General features: G+C 43.9%; 1 protein-coding gene across 1 annotated transcript in view; it reads right to left on the reverse strand.

Annotated features, from left to right (window-relative positions):
• ADI1 (acireductone dioxygenase 1) overlaps positions 1-14,937 on the reverse strand; it is a 28,420-nt gene extending 13,483 nt beyond the window's left edge. The window contains exons 1-2 of the mRNA XM_017860309.1: positions 14,576-14,937; positions 8,227-8,346 (exon numbers count right to left, since the gene is read on the reverse strand). Coding sequence (XP_017715798.1) covers positions 8,227-8,346; positions 14,576-14,695 — 240 coding nt within the window. The 5' untranslated portion in view covers positions 14,696-14,937. The remainder of the gene's footprint in view (positions 1-8,226; positions 8,347-14,575) is intronic.
• Between the last annotated feature and the right edge of the window lie 651 nt (positions 14,938-15,588).

Below are 15,588 nucleotides of genomic sequence, written 5' to 3' on the forward strand. Positions count from 1 at the left end.
ATTACTACCTTGAATCTGGAGAGAGAAGCGGATACACGGAACCACAGCTGAGATCAGTTTTCCCGGAGCCATGAACTGGTAGGAATACTTCCAAGGCAATTTGGACAAAATGCTGCAGGCTGAGTGTGGACTAGCTTGAGAGAGATCTTGGGCGCCTGGTATGACAGGGACACTGTACTTTTATGGGTTTGCACATCCAGAAACCCCCACCTTGTGCTCACAACAAAGATCCGAGAAAAATCCCTTTACGTATCAGGCAATAAAAGGGAAAAGGAACCATTTTAAAACCCCAGAACTCTGTCCATAACAAAACCAAGGGAAACAACTTTGCCGGAGCCTTCTCTGTTGTGGGGAAGGGCAGCTGGCCAACTCCAGCCCCTCTAGCCCAAAGGAACAAAAAAGAGGCTAAGAAACACTTTTTTTTTTTTTTTTTTTTTTTTTTTTTTTTTTGAGACAGAGTCTCGCTCTGTCGCCCAGGCTGGAGTGCAGTGGCCGGATCTCAGCTCACTGCAAGCTCCGCCTCCCGGGTTTACGCCATTCTCCTGCCTCAGCCTCCCGAGTAGCTGGGACTACAGGCGTCCGCCACCTCGCCTGGCTAGATTTTGTATTTTTTAGTAGAGATGGGGTTTCACCGTGTTAGCCAGGATGGTCTCGATCTCCTGACCTCGTGATCTGCCCGTCTCGGCCTCCCAAAGTGCTGGGATTACAGGCTTGAGCCACCGCGCCCGGCCGAGGCTAAGAAACACTTCTGAAGGTCGGCCCAAAAACTCAGGACCAGTAAAAGACTAAGACCCCTAATCATAAGCCTAAGATTATAGAACAGTTCTCCTCCCCAGTGCCTCATCCTCACATCAACAGGGCTCCAGAACAGTAAGTGAATCAAACCTGCAAGGAATAAATCTCTTAACAAAGGAGTTTTTAAGAAAGCAAAGACATCCAGGGGAGACAAAACAAAACAAGGAAACCAAAGCCTCTGGCATCTACAGCTACGGCAAACATTCAACACAGCAAAACTTCTACCCAGATAACATAACACCCCACATGAGTGGCCTCTTCACCTCAGCTCCTTTTAACAAAACAGCTTATCAGGCTGTCAACAAAAATAACAAGGCATGATATAAGGCGAGAAAAAATATAGTGTGAAGAGACAAAGCAAGCAGCAGAGACTCACTGGGACGGGTCACATATTTTGGAATTATCAGATAGAGAATTTTAAAAATTGTGGCTATATAGTAAGGGGGATATGGTGTGGCTGTGTCCCCACCAGAATCTCATCTTGAATTGTAGTTCCCATAATCCCCACGTGTGGTTGGAAGGAACCAGTGGGAGGTAACTGAATCATGGGGGGCGGCTTTCCCCATGCTATTCTCGTAAGTTCTCATGAGATCTGATGGTTTTAGAAGGGGCTTCCCCCTTCATTCAGCTCACATTCTTCTCCTTCCTGACATCACGGTGAAAAAGGATATGTTTCCTTCCCCTTCTGCCATGATTGTAAGTTTCCTCCCCAGCCCTGCAGAACTGTGAGTCAATTAAACTTCTTTCCTTTATAAATTACCCAGTCTTGGGCAGTTGTTTATAGCAGCATGAGAACGGACTAATACAAAGGGTTCTATGGAAAAAGTAGACAACATGCAAGAGCAGATGGGTAATATAAGCAGAGAGAGGGAAGCTCAGAGAGAATCAAAAAAAAAATGCTGGAGATCAAAATCACTCTAACACAAAGAATACCTTTGATGGGTTCATTAGTAGAATGGACTAAGTTGAAGGAAGAATCAGCAAGCTTGAAGACATGTCCATTGAAACTTCCCAAACTGAAGTGCAAAGACAAAAAAGAATGGGGAGCGGGGATTGGGGGAGAATAAAATAGCCCTGAACTGAGGAACAATTATAAAAGATGTAACATATGTATAAACGGTATAACAGAAGTAGAAGAAAGAGAAAAAAGTGAATAAATGTTTGAAATAATGTCCACAAATTTTCCAAAATTAATGACAGACACCACAGAGATCCAGAAAACTGAGAGAACACCAAGCAGGATAAATGCGAAAATATCTGTACCTAGGCATATCATATTAAACTTGCAGAAAGCTAAAGACAGAAAACCTTGAAAAAGGCCAAAGGAAAAAAATGCACCTAACCTATAGAAGAAAAAAGATAAAGAATTACATCAGACCGTTCCTCAGAAACTATACAAGCAAGCAAGAAAAAAAAAACTACCAACCTAGCAATCTGTATCCAGGAGAATTATCCCTTAAAAGTGAAGAAGAAATAAAGACTTTCTCAGACAAACAAAAAAGAAAAGAATTTGTCGCCAGTAGACTGACCTATCTTCCAAATAAATGTTCACAGAAGTTCTTCAAATGAAAAAGAAAATTATATAAGTCTGAATCTCAGATCTAAGTAAAGTGGAAAGAGAGAGTAGAAATAAGAAGAAAACTAAAACACAATCTTTTATTTGTTCTTCATTGATCTAATAGATAACTGTTTATTCAAAGTAATGTCAGTAATAATGTATTAGGTGATTATGAGATATGGAGAATAAAATAAATAACAGCAATGTTGTAAGAGATGGGAGGGAGGAATTGGGAATATTCAGTTATTGGGTAAATGTATACTATAAACTCTGAGGCAACCACTAAATTTTTTTTTTAATGATAAGCTAAGAGGAGAGAAAGCAGAATCATATAAAATGTTCAATTAAAACCAGACAAGGCAGAAAAAGAGGGGAATATTTAAAAACAACAATAGGCCAGGCACGGTGGCTCACGCCTGTAATCCCAGCACTTTGGGAGGCCGAGGCAGGTGGATCACGAGGTCAGGAGATCGAGACCATCCTGGCTAACATAGTGAAACCCCATCTGTACTAAAAATACAAACAAATTAGTTGGGCATGGTGGTGGGTGCCTGTAGTCCCAGCTACTTGGGAGGCTGACGCAGGAGAATGGCATGAACTCAGGAGGCAGAGCTTGCAGTGAGCCAAGATTGCCCCACTGCTCTCCAACCTGGGCAACAGAGCAAGACTCTATCTCAAAACATAAATAAATAAATAAAAATAAAATAATAAAGAACAAGCACGACAAATAGAACAGTCCCAAATATGGTAGACATTAATTCAACTGTATTAATAACCAATTTAAACAAGAATGATCTAAATATACCAATAACAGAAAGAAACTATCAAAATGGATTTTAAAAACTAACTATAATACATGTCATCTACAAGAAGCCCTCTCTAAATATAAGACACAAATAGGTTAAAAGTAAAGGAATGAAGAAAGATATACCATATTAACACTAATCAAAAGAATGCTGTCCAGAGACAGTGCTTCATGCCGGTAACGCCAGCACTTTGGGAGGCCAAGACAAGAAGATCACTTGAGCCCAGGAGTTCAAAGCAGCCTGGGCAACACAGGGAGACCCCACCTCTATGAAAAATAAAAATGAATTAGCCAGCTGTGGTGGTGTGCACCTGTAGCCCCAGCTGCTTAGGAAGCTGAGATGGGAGGATCACTTGAGCTTGAGAGGTTGAGGCTGCGTGAGCCATGATGGCACCACTGCATTTCAGCCTAGGTGACAGAGAAATACTTTGTCAACAAAGGAAGAAGGGAAGGGAAGAAGGAAGGGAAAGAGAAGGGAAGAAGGAAAGGAGAGGAAAGGAAAGGGAGAGGAAGGGAAGGGAAGGGAGGGGAAAGGGAAGGGAGGGAAAGAAGGAAGGAAGGAAGGAAGGAAGGAAGGAAGGAAGGAAGGAAGGAAGGAAGGAAGGAGAGGGAGGGAGGGGAAGAAGCTGAGGGAGCTATCTGAATTTTAAAAACAGCAAAATCATCAGAGATAAAGGGGGACATTATGTAATAATAAAAGGTCAATCTTCCAAGGGAACATAACAATCTTTATCACATATGCATCTAACAGCTGAGCATCAAAACATGTGAGGCGAACACTGACAGAATTGCAAAGAAAGATAGACAAATCCACTATTATAGTTGGAAATTTCAATGCTAACAGTAATTGACATCCAACAAGCAGAAAATCAGTAAAGATATAGTTGATCTGAATAATGCCGTCAATTAACTTTTCTTATTGGCATTCATAGATTACTTCATTCAACAACAACAGAATATATCCATTCTTCTCAAGCTCACAAGAAACATTCACCAAGACAGATAACATTCTGGACCATAAAACAAGTCTCAATATATTTATAAAGACTCAAATTATACAAAGTTTATTCTCTGACTACATCGGAAATAAATTAGAAACAAATATAAAATCTAGAAAATCCCCAATTAATTGGAAACTAACAAATATCTAAAACAAAACAAAACATCCCCACAAGTCAAAGATAAAATTAAAAAGTGAATTAATTAGAACGTATTTAAAATTAAATGAAAATGAAAAATATATCAAAATTATCAAAATGTGTGTGATGCCACTAAAACAGTACTCTGGGGGAAATTTACAACACTAAACCCCCGCACTAAGGAAAGAAAAACCACACTCTGCAAGGCCAGCATGGGAGGATCACTTGAGACCTGGAGTTCAAGACCAACCTGAACAACCTGGTGAGATTCCATCTCTACAAAAACTTTTTTAAAAAAAATTAGCCAGGCCAGGCGCAGTGGCTCATGCCTGTAATCCCAGCACTTTGGGAGGCCAAGATGGGGAGATCACCTGAGGTCAGGAGTTTAAGATCAGCCTGACCAACATGGAGAAACCCTGTATCTACTAAAAATACAAAATTAGCTGGACGTGGTGGCGCATGCCTGTAATCCCAGCTACTCGGGAGGCTGAGGCAGGAGAATCACTTGAACCCAGGAGGCGGAGGTTGCAGAGAGCTGAGATCGCGCCATTGCACTCCAGCGTGGGCAACAAGAACGGAACTCCTTCTCAAGAAAAAAAAAAAATTAGCCAGGCATGGTGGCACATACCTGTAGTCCTAGCTACTCAGGAGGCTGAAGTGGGAGGACTGCTGGAGCCAGGCGTTTGAGACTGCAGTGAGCTATGATTGCACCACTGCACTTTAGCCTGGGTGGCAGAGCAAAATAATAATGTTAATAATGTCTGTTTCTAAAATAATAATAAAAATAATGACGAAGAAAGAACTCAAATCAGTGACTTCAGCTTCCACCTAGGGAACTTAGAAAAAGGAGCAAATTAAAACATGTAAAAGAAGACAAATTATAAAGGTCAGAGCAGAATCCAATGAAATAAAAAATAGAAAAAGAGAAAAATCAATGAAACCTAAAGTTCTTTGAGAGGATCAATATACTTGATAAGCCTCTATCCAGACTCACGAAAGAGAGAGAAGATACAAATTATCAGTATCAGGAATGAGAGAAGACAGCACTACATACTCTACAGATATTAAAAGGATAATAGAAAATATTCCAAATAACTTTATGGCAATGAATTTGACAACTGAACTGAAATGGACAAATGCTTTGAGAGAAACAAACAAATCATGCTCATTCCAGAAAAAATGGGTTACCTGAATAGCCTGTCTAGTAAAGAGATTGAAACTCACAGCTAAAAACCCTCCCGCAAAGAAAACTATAAGCCAAGATAGCTTCACTGGTGAATCTCCAAACATAAGGAAAGAATAATACTATCTACACAGAATCTTCCAAAAAACTGAACAGGAGGGGCTACTTCCCAGCTCATTGTATGAGATCTGCATTACTCTGACACAAAATTCAAACTAAGACATTGATATAGTTTGGCAATGTGTCCCCACCCAAATCTCGTGTTAAATAGTAAACCTCAATGTTGGAGGTGGGACCTGGTGGGAGGTGACTGGATTACGGGGATGGATTTCTCATGAATGGTTGACACCACTCCCTTGGTGCTAGCTTCACCACAGTGAGTGACTTCTTGCAAGATCTGGCTATTTAAAACTGGGTGGCACCTCATTCTCTCTCTTGTTCCCACTCCTGTTATGTGAGATACCTGCTTCCACTTTGCCTTCTGCCATGACTGTAAGCTTCCTGAGGCCTCTCTAGAAGCAGAAGGAGTGGGGCATTGCTATAAAGATACCTGAAAATATGGAAGCAGCTTTGGAATTGAGTAACAGGCAGAGATTAGAAGTGTGTAGAAGGTTCAGAAGGAGAGAGAAAAGATGAGGGAAAGTTTGAAACTTTTTAGAGACTGGTTGATTGTGACCAAAATGCTGATAGTCATACGGACAATAAAGTCCAGGCTAATGAGGTCTCAGATGGAAATGAGGAATTTATCGGGAATTACAGCAAACATCATACATGTTTGCCTCAGCAAAGAACTTGTCTGCATTCTGTTCATGCCCTAGGGATCTGTGGAAGTTTGAATTTGAGAGTGATGACTTAGGGTATATGGTAGAAGAAATTTCTAAGCACCAAAGTGTTCAAGATGTTTCCTGCCTGTTTCTAACAGCCTATGCGCAGATGCAAGAGCAAAGGAATGACCTGGAGCTGGAACTTGTATTTAAAAGGAAAGCAGAGCATAAAAGTTTGGAAAATTTGCAACTTGGCCACATGGCAAAGAAATAAAAGTTTTGAGAGAGGATTTCAAGCAGGTTTGTAGAGCAACCACTTCCTTGAGAAATTTACATAACTACAAAGAACCCAAGGGCTGATAGCCAAGACAATGGGGAAAAAACCTCAAAGGCATTTCAGAGACCTCTTCCTAGAGAAATTTGCAGAACTTCAAAGATAGCCAAGGCAATGGAGAAAAAAACCTCAAATGCATTTCAGTGACCTTCAGGCAGCCCCTCCCATCACAGGGCAAGAGGTCTAAAAGGAGAGAATGGTTTCATGGACCGGGCCCAGAGCCCCTCTGCCCTGCAGAGTCTCAGGACACTGCTCCCTGCATCCCAACTGCTTGGGTTCTGCTAGGGTTCTAGCCTCAGAGCAAAAGGGCCCAGGTACAGCTCGGGCCACAGGTCCAGAGGGCACAAGCCATGAGCCTTTGTGGCTTCCATGTGTTATTAAGCCTGTGAGTGCACAGAGTGCAAGGGTTGAGGCTTGGGATTCTCCAGCTAGATTTCAGAGAATGTATGGAAAAGCCTGGGTGTCTAGACAGAAGTCTGTTGCAGGGTAGAAGCCCTCATGCAGAACCTCTACTAGGACAGTGCAGAGGGGAAATGTGGGGTTGAAGTCCCCACACAAAGTCCCCACTGGGGCACTGAGTAGGCGCTGTGGGAAAAGAACCACCATCCTGCAGACCCAAGAATGATAGATTCACTGGCAGCTTGCACCCTGCACCTGCAAAAGCTATAGACACTCAAAGCCAGCCCATGAGAGCAGCCTCAGAAGCCCCTGCAAAGCCACAGGGGGCTGCCTAAGGCCTTGGGAGCCCACTCTTTGCACCAGTGTGCCCTAGATGTGGGACATGGAGTCAAAGGGTATTATTTTGGAGCTTTAAGATTTAATGGCTGCCCTGCTGAATTTTGAACTTTCATGGGTCCTGTAGCTCCTTTCTTTTGACCAATTTCACCCTTTTAGAATGAGAATATTTACCTAATGCCTTTATCCCCTTTGTATCTTGGGAGTAACTAACTTGTTTGGATTTTACAAGCTCACAGGTAAAAGGAGATGAGTATCAGATGAGACTTTGGACTTGAACTTAGGACTTTTGAGTTACTGCTAGAACAAGTTAAGACTTTGGGGGACTATTGGGAAGAGATGATTGTATTTTGAAATTCAAGAAGGGCATGAGATTTGGGAGGGGCTAGGGGCAGAATAATACAGTTTAGATTTGTGTCTCCACCCAAATTTCATATTGAAATGTAATTCCCAGTATTGAAAGTGGGACCTGGTGGGAGGTGACTGGATCATGAGGGTGGATTTCTCATGAATGGCTTAGCACTATCTTCTTGGTGCTATCCTCGCTATAGTGAGTAATTTCCTGTGAGATCTGGTCATTTAAAATGGTGTGACACCTTGCGCTCTCTTTCATTCCCACTCCTGTTATGTGAGATGCCTGCTCCTACTTTGCCTTCTGCCATGACTGTAAGCTTCCTGCGGCCTCCCCAGAAGCAGATGGTGGTGTCAGAAAACAGACGCTTCCTGTAGAGCCTGCAGAACTGTGGGCCAATTAAACCTCTTTTCTTATAAATTACACAGTTTCAGGTATTTCTTTATAGCAATGCAAGAATAGCCTCATACAGACATTAAAAGAAAAAATAAAGAAAATATTGCATTTATTAGTAGTGAATATAATGATACTGCTTTTCCAGGTAATCCAGGGCTCCCTTACCTTTTCTTCATAATTTGGTAGTTTATCTTTGCATATGGTTATGATGTCCATCCAGGAGTAGTTCCTCTCTCTTCGGATCTTTTCTAATTCTGGATCATTCTCATATTTGTCAGCATCCAGCTAAAAGAGTTAACCCACCACAAACAAGAGCTCAGATTAACAAGGAGATGTAGAAACATTCTCTTTCTGGATCTCCAATATGATTTTATACTCCAAATTTATCATTTGTTATTCTTTCAACCATCAACTAACTCTCTTCATCTCTTCTATCCATTTAATGGATTTTCCATTCTCCAATACACCAGCTATACATACAACGGATTCCTGTTTGATTTCTGCCTCCCTTCTCTGCAAGAGCCCATCCCGGGGAATTCTTTTTCCCATTTTGAGATGATGGTCTCACCAACTCAAGCCTGTCTGACCTATCCACAGGTCCCTCACTGTGTCCTGTTTCTCTGCCACCATCCCACTCATGAGTCTCATTGATCCTCAATTCCATCTCTTCGGTCAGTTTGTTTCCATGAGCCAAACCATTGTATGCCCTCACAGCTTGCAAATAAAACTCAAGTTAATTAGGCTGAGTTAATTAACCTTCTATCACCTGGCCCCAGCTGACTTTTCTACTTCTATCTGTTCCTTGTCTCCTACTTTTTAAAGAACTCTACATTCTAAACCAAATAGGATGATTGGCTATCTTAAAAATATTTGATATTTAACATCCCCACAATCTTGCTCATGACAGTTTTCTATGCCCAAAATTCCATTCAACATTTTCATTTATTACAATTCTATCTCTATTAAGGTTCAATTTCACTATTCCTTCCTTACGAAGCACTTCCCTGATGAAGCTCCAGACAGAATTAATCTGAACTCTTAAAACTACTGGCAGTGAATTTAGCACACTTTATGTTTTGCAATAAACTGCACATTATATCATCACTGCTTAACTGAACAACAAACTCCAGTGTTGCAGGAAGTCCCAAATGGAGGGACCAGCTGGAGCCGCGGCAGAGAAACATAAATTGTGAAGATTTCATGGACATTTATCAGTTCTCAAATAATACTTTTATAATTTCTTATGCCTGTCTTTAATCTCTTAATCTAATTCTGGATCTTCATAAGCTGAGGATGTACGTCACCTCAGGACCACTATGATAATTGTGTTAACTGTACAAACTGATTGTAATACATGTGTGTTTGAACAATATGAAATCAGTGCATCCTGAAAAGAACAGAATAACAGCAATTTTAGGGAACAAGAGAAGACAATCATAAGGTGTGACTGTCTGTGGGGTCGGGCAAAAAGAGTCGTATTTTTCTCCTTGCAGATAGCCTATAAACGGATGTGCAAGTAAGGAAGACATCACTAAATTCTTTTCCTAGCAAGAAATATTAATATTAACACCCTGGGGAAGGAATGCATTCCTGGGGGGAGGTCTATAAATGGCCGCTCTGGGAATGTCTGTCTGAGGCAGTTGAGGTAAGGACTGAGCTATGCCCTGGTCTCCTGCAGTCCCCTCAGGCTTACTAGGGTGGGGAAAAACTCTGCCCTGGTAAATCTATGGTCAGACTGGTTCTCTGCTCTCGAACCGTTTTCTGTTATTTAAGATGTGTATCAAGACAATACGTGCACCGCTGAACACAGACTCTTATCAGTGGATCTGTTTTTGCCCTTTGCCTTGTGATCTTTGTTGGACCCTTATCAGTAGTTCTGCCTTTAGGTCGGGCGTGGTGGCTCACGCTTGTAATCTCAGCATTTTGGGAGGCCGAGGCGGGTGGATCACCTGAGGTCAGGAGTTCAAGACCAGCCTGGCCAACATGGTGAAACCCCATCTCTACTAAAATGCAAAATTAGCCAGGCGTGGTAGCAGGTGCCTGTAATCCCAGCTACTCGGGAGGCTGAGACAGGAGAATCACTTGAACCCAGGAGGCGGAAGTTGCAGTGAGCCGAGATCGCACCACTGTACTCCAGCCTGGGCAACAAAAAAAAAAACCCCACCTCAAAAAAAAAAAAAAAAAAAAAAAAAAAAAAGTATTTCTGCTTTTGCCCTTTGCCTTGTGATCTTTGTTGGACCCTTATCAGTAGTTCTGCTTTTGCCCTTTGTCCTGTTCCTTCAGAAGCATGTGATCTTTGTTAGACTCTTATTACTAGTTCTGTTTTGGCCCTTTGAAGCATGTGATATTTGTACCTACTCCCTGTTCTTACACCCCTCCACTTTTGAAACCTATAATAAAACTTGCTGGTTTGAGCCTCAGGTGGGCATCACGGTCCTACCGATATGTGATGTCATCCCCGGTGGCCCAGCTGTAAAATTCCTCTCTTTGTACTCTTTATTTCTCAGACCAGCTGTCACTTAGGGAAAATAGAAAGAACCTATATTAAAATATTGGTGGCGAGTTTCCCTGATATTACGGCAGCNCGGAAGTTGCAGTGAGCCGAGATCGCACCACTGTACTCCAGCCTGGGCAACAAAGAGTAAAACTCCATCTCCAAAAAAAAAAAAAAAAAAAGTATTTCGGCTTTTGCCTTTTGCCTTGTGATCTTTGTTGGACCCTTATCAGTAGTTCTGCTTTTGCCCTTTGTCCCGTTCCCTCAGAAGCATGTGATCTTCATTAAACTCTTATTAGCAGTTCTGCTTTTTGCCCTTTGAAGCACGTGATATTTGTACCTACTCCCTGTTCTTACACCCCCTCCACTTTTGAAACCTATAATAAAAACTTGCTGGTCTGAGACTCAGGTGGGCATCACGGTCCTACCGATATGTGATGTCATCCTCAGCGGCCCAGCTGTAAAATTCCTCTCTTTATTTCTCAACTGGCTGACACTTATGGAAAATTGAACCTACGTTGAAATTTTGCAGGTGGGTTCCTCCAATACTCTAGAATGTATTAAAGTACTAGTCATCAATATGTTATTTTCTACAAAGATGACTCTAAAACTTAGCACATCCACTGCATGATATGCACAGTACTATTTGCTATAGTCTGAATGTGTCCACCCCAAATTCTTATGTGGAAACTTAACACAAATGTGATAGTATTAAGGGGTGGGACCTTTAGGATGCAATTAAGTCAAGCCCTCATTTATAGGATTAGTGGCCTTATAAGAGAGATGGAGCTGGGCTCTGTGGCTCACACCTATAATCCCAGCACTTTGGGAAGCCAAGGCGGGCAGATCACCTGAGGTCAGGGGTTCAAGACCACCCTAACATGGTGAAACCCCATCTCTACTAAAAATACAAAAATTAGCCAGGCATGGTGGTCCACGCCTGTGATCCCAGCTACTCGAGAGGCTGAGGCAGGAGAATCACTTGAACCCAGGAGGAGGAGGTTACAGTGAGCCAAGATTGTGCCACCAGCCTGGGTGACAAAGTGAGGCTCGATCTCAAAAAAAAAAAGAAAAGAATAGAAAAAGAAAAAAAAAAGAGAGGGAGGGAGAAAGGTAAGGGATCAGTTTGTCCCCTCCACCACATGAGGACAGAGCAAGGAAATGACTCTCTATGAGGACAGGATCATCATCAGACACTGAATCTGCTGGCACCTTAATCATGGACTTCTCAGCCTCTAGAACTATAAGACATAAATTGCTGTTGTTTATAAATTGTCCAGTTTAAGCTACTTTTGTCATTTTGTTATAGCAGCAGGTATTTAGTTTATTCTAAAGGGATTTAGTTTATTCAAGCTAAAATAATCTTCCAATTGTTTGTATGTATGCGAAAAGGCTTTTTAGAACTCTGTGTCACGAATAACAGATTAACAACAGATACACAAACATGTCCATATGTGTTACCTCTGTTAAACAAAAATTATGGCAGATGTTATATAGATATAATGTTTATATGGGGTGTGTGTGTGGTTTTTTGTTTTTTGGGTTTTTTTAGAGATGAGGTCTCAAACTTCTGGCTTCAAGCAATCTGCCCGCCTCAGCCTCCCAAAGTACTGGGATGACAGAAGCCACCATGCCTGACCCAGCAGAGGTCATTGTTTTGGACTAAGCCACTGCACTAGGCCCCATGAGGAGACCAAACCAAAATGGAACCACTCATGCCATATGCCACATGATCAAACTAAAACTTTAAAGAAGCAGGTGGATCTCAGACCAGCTTTTCCTGAGATCAGAAGATTCCCATCTTCCTGAGTCAGAATAAGGAAGTAGCTTCTGCTTTAACGCTTAGAAAAAAGTAACCTAATGTAACTTGATGTTAACCAATCAGCTGTTTTCCCTATTGTTCTGTTTCTTTGTTGCCACCATACAAAACCCACTGTTGTGCTATTACCCTGTGGAACTCTTATTCTATTTTGTAGAATGGGGGCTGCCCTATTCATGAATCAAGAAAAAAATCAATTAGATCTTTAACTAAATTTGTTGTAATTTTGTCTTCGGACATCACTGATCCAGAATGGGTATTAAGAAAGCACACAGGCCAGGCGCGGTGGCTCACGTCTGTAATCCCAGCACTTCGGAAGGCCAAGGACGTCAGATCACCTGAGGCCAGGAGTTCAAGACCAGCCTGACCAACACGGAGAAACCCTGTCTCTACTAAAGATACAAAATTAGCCAGGCATGGTGGCGTGCGCCTTGTAATCCCAGCCACTCCGGAGGCTGAGACCTGAGAATGGCTTGAAACCAGGAAGAGGAGGTTGCAGTGAGCCAAGATCATGCCATTGTACTCCAGCGTGGGCAAAAAGAGCGAAACTCTGTCTCAAAAGAAAAAAAAAAAAGAAAGAATACAAAAATACACAGGACATTAAAACCACAGAGTAAACATGATTTAATTGTGATAGCCCTTTGACTCAGCAGAACTAGACAGTAGGAAAAACTGTTTGAGCCCATGTAATAATCTAAAAGATGACCATGAAATCTTTTTTTATTCTTTGAATACATTTAGAAGTTAACCTGTGATCTCATTCTTGTTCTTAAAACCCTCAAATGCACAATGAAACTCCCCAGGTATATTAATGTGAACCCTCTGGTTGTTTGGATTGTGGAAAAATTAGACATTATACGCCAAAATGTATTCTCCTCTTATTAATGGAAAACTATAAACCACTAGATTGCTTTGAAGATAGTACCCTCCAGCAAGGTAGATTGTACATCTTTTCCTAGGAAAGGGCAAATACTATGTAAACATTAACACGCATGCCCTGTTTGGCACTGGTATGCCAATTGTCACTTCCCTCTTCTGTTATTTGGGATACAACAAGATGATCTCCAAATATATTACGCTGGAATATTCTATTCTATAATCCTTCCCCAAGGGAAAAAGTGTGATACTTGTGTTAACTGTACAAACTGATTGTAAAATCAATCAATGGTCCCGGGTAATCCTGTGTATTTTATTTAAATCACAAGAATGTACATTAGCTCCAGTGACCCCTCAGGCTATCCCTGAGGCCTCCCCTGGCCCTCGCCTCTGCAGTAAACCTTTGTTACCGCAAAACCACTTGCAAATAAACAAGGTGAGCGTATCAGGACTGGTGCTGTGCAAGCAATGGGACATCTGTGCAAAGCCTTGCAGCGCCTTGCAAAGCTAGCGTTACAGAGGCAGGGCTGACACCGGGTCCGGCCGGTACCCAAGCCAGCGCCACCGCCTGCTGAAGACGCCCCCACCCCACCACCGAGAGCGACCCCCCAGGACCCGCGACAGACCGCAGCAGGACCCCGCCTGGATCCGGAGGTGCCTGGTCCCTCCCCCAGGACACTTCCATGCGGATTCCCCCTTCCTCCGATATAAGAGAAACCCCTGGGCCTTTGACCGGGGGCAGCCAGGCGAGCGCTGGGCGTCGGACAAGCATCCCACGAGCTCGCAGCCTGCCACCGGCAAATCTCGCAGCCCAGTCGGCCGACCCTCTAGGCCGCTGCCAATCCCGGGGCTACGCGTGCGCAGCGAGTCCCGGGTGCGAGGGCCCTCACTCGCCAACTTTGCTGCTGAGCATGCGCAGCACACCCCAGGCCACAGAAAGTGACCGCCGACCCCCACCTAGCCCCACTGCTGAGCATGCGCAGCACACCCCAGGCGCCGGAAGCCGACCGTCGACCTCTTAAACTCCGCTGTTGAGCATGCGCAGCACACCCTAGGCGCTGGGAGCTGACCGCCGATCTCGCAATGCCGCTGCTGAGCATGCGCAGCACATGCTCAGGAGGCCCTGACCACCCAGCCGCACTGCTGAGCTAGAGCAGCCCGCCCCAGGCACCGGGAGCGGCCACGGACCCCCTTCCCCGCTGCTGAGCATGCGCAGCATACCGCGGCTCCCGGGCCGCTACCTGGCACCCGGAGGAGGTTGGGCTGTGCGCATCGCTCGGGGGTCGGCGTCGCCCGCACGCTCTGCGAGCTTTCGGGCCGCGTACCTTCCAGTAGAGCACCCCCAGCCGCCGGAGCTGTTCCAGGCCCACCGGGCGGTCGGGGTCGGGGCGGTGGGGTTGCTGCGGGTCGCCCGGGGCGTCGTCCATGTACCAGGCCAGCACCATGACGGACAGAGCGAGGGCTGTGTTCGAGCCGTAGGGCCGCGCTCAGAGCCCGGCGGCCGCGCTTTCTTTTATAGGGAGACGTAGACGCGCCGAGAAGCCGGGATTGGGCGGCGGGGCGGAGGCAGGACTGGCGCGGGGCAGGCCCCACGGCTCCGCTTTTCGGAGGCAAAGGCATTCAAGGCCCGGCCCTGCCCTGGGCACCCTCGGACCTGCCTGAGGCCCGCGGCCCGGGGTCAGCAGTTCTCCAGACGCGCTGGGGGCTGCGTGAAGCTCACCGTAGGCGTCGCACGTGCCTTGTGTATGCCGATGCCGTCTTCCTGCACCTTCAGAACAATCTTGTGAGGCAAACGATGTTAAACGTGTTTAGAGCAAGGAAAGCAAACGCAAATAATAATAAGGATTTTGTTAAGCTCATGCAACCCATATGGGTACAGTTGAGACTTGACAGCTGGGATCCCAGGTATGGGGTGAGACATTGTCCTCCACCTCCCCGTTCTCCAGACTTTTGCAGTATCGGCATTCTGCAATGCTATCCTGTACTTTTTAAACCTCATCTTGTTTCCTCTTTTCATCGTTTCTCCCTTACCCATACACTGTAATGTGCTAGTCTTTGAATAAAAACAAGCTTCCCCATCCCATTCTGAATTTTTCAGTGTAGCTAATAAAGTCCAGCCGCTTGACCATCCTAGATGTCTTTTCAAGCCAACCAACTCAAAAAGATCAGATTATCTCAGCCATTCCCTCAGTGTCTTTAACAAATAACAATAAAGCATACAGGATTTAAATGAGACTGCTTAAGAGCACAACCCCAAAGCATGCAATTGACTCTTGAACTTCCAGAAATATTGCACGGAAAATACACACTTCTTTCATTTCTATTCCCTTGCTCTAAT

The sequence above is a fragment of the Rhinopithecus bieti genome, unplaced genomic scaffold, assembly GCF_001698545.2.
Source record: "Rhinopithecus bieti isolate Rb0 unplaced genomic scaffold, ASM169854v2 scaffold_51905, whole genome shotgun sequence".
Classification (NCBI taxonomy): domain Eukaryota; kingdom Metazoa; phylum Chordata; class Mammalia; order Primates; family Cercopithecidae; genus Rhinopithecus; species Rhinopithecus bieti.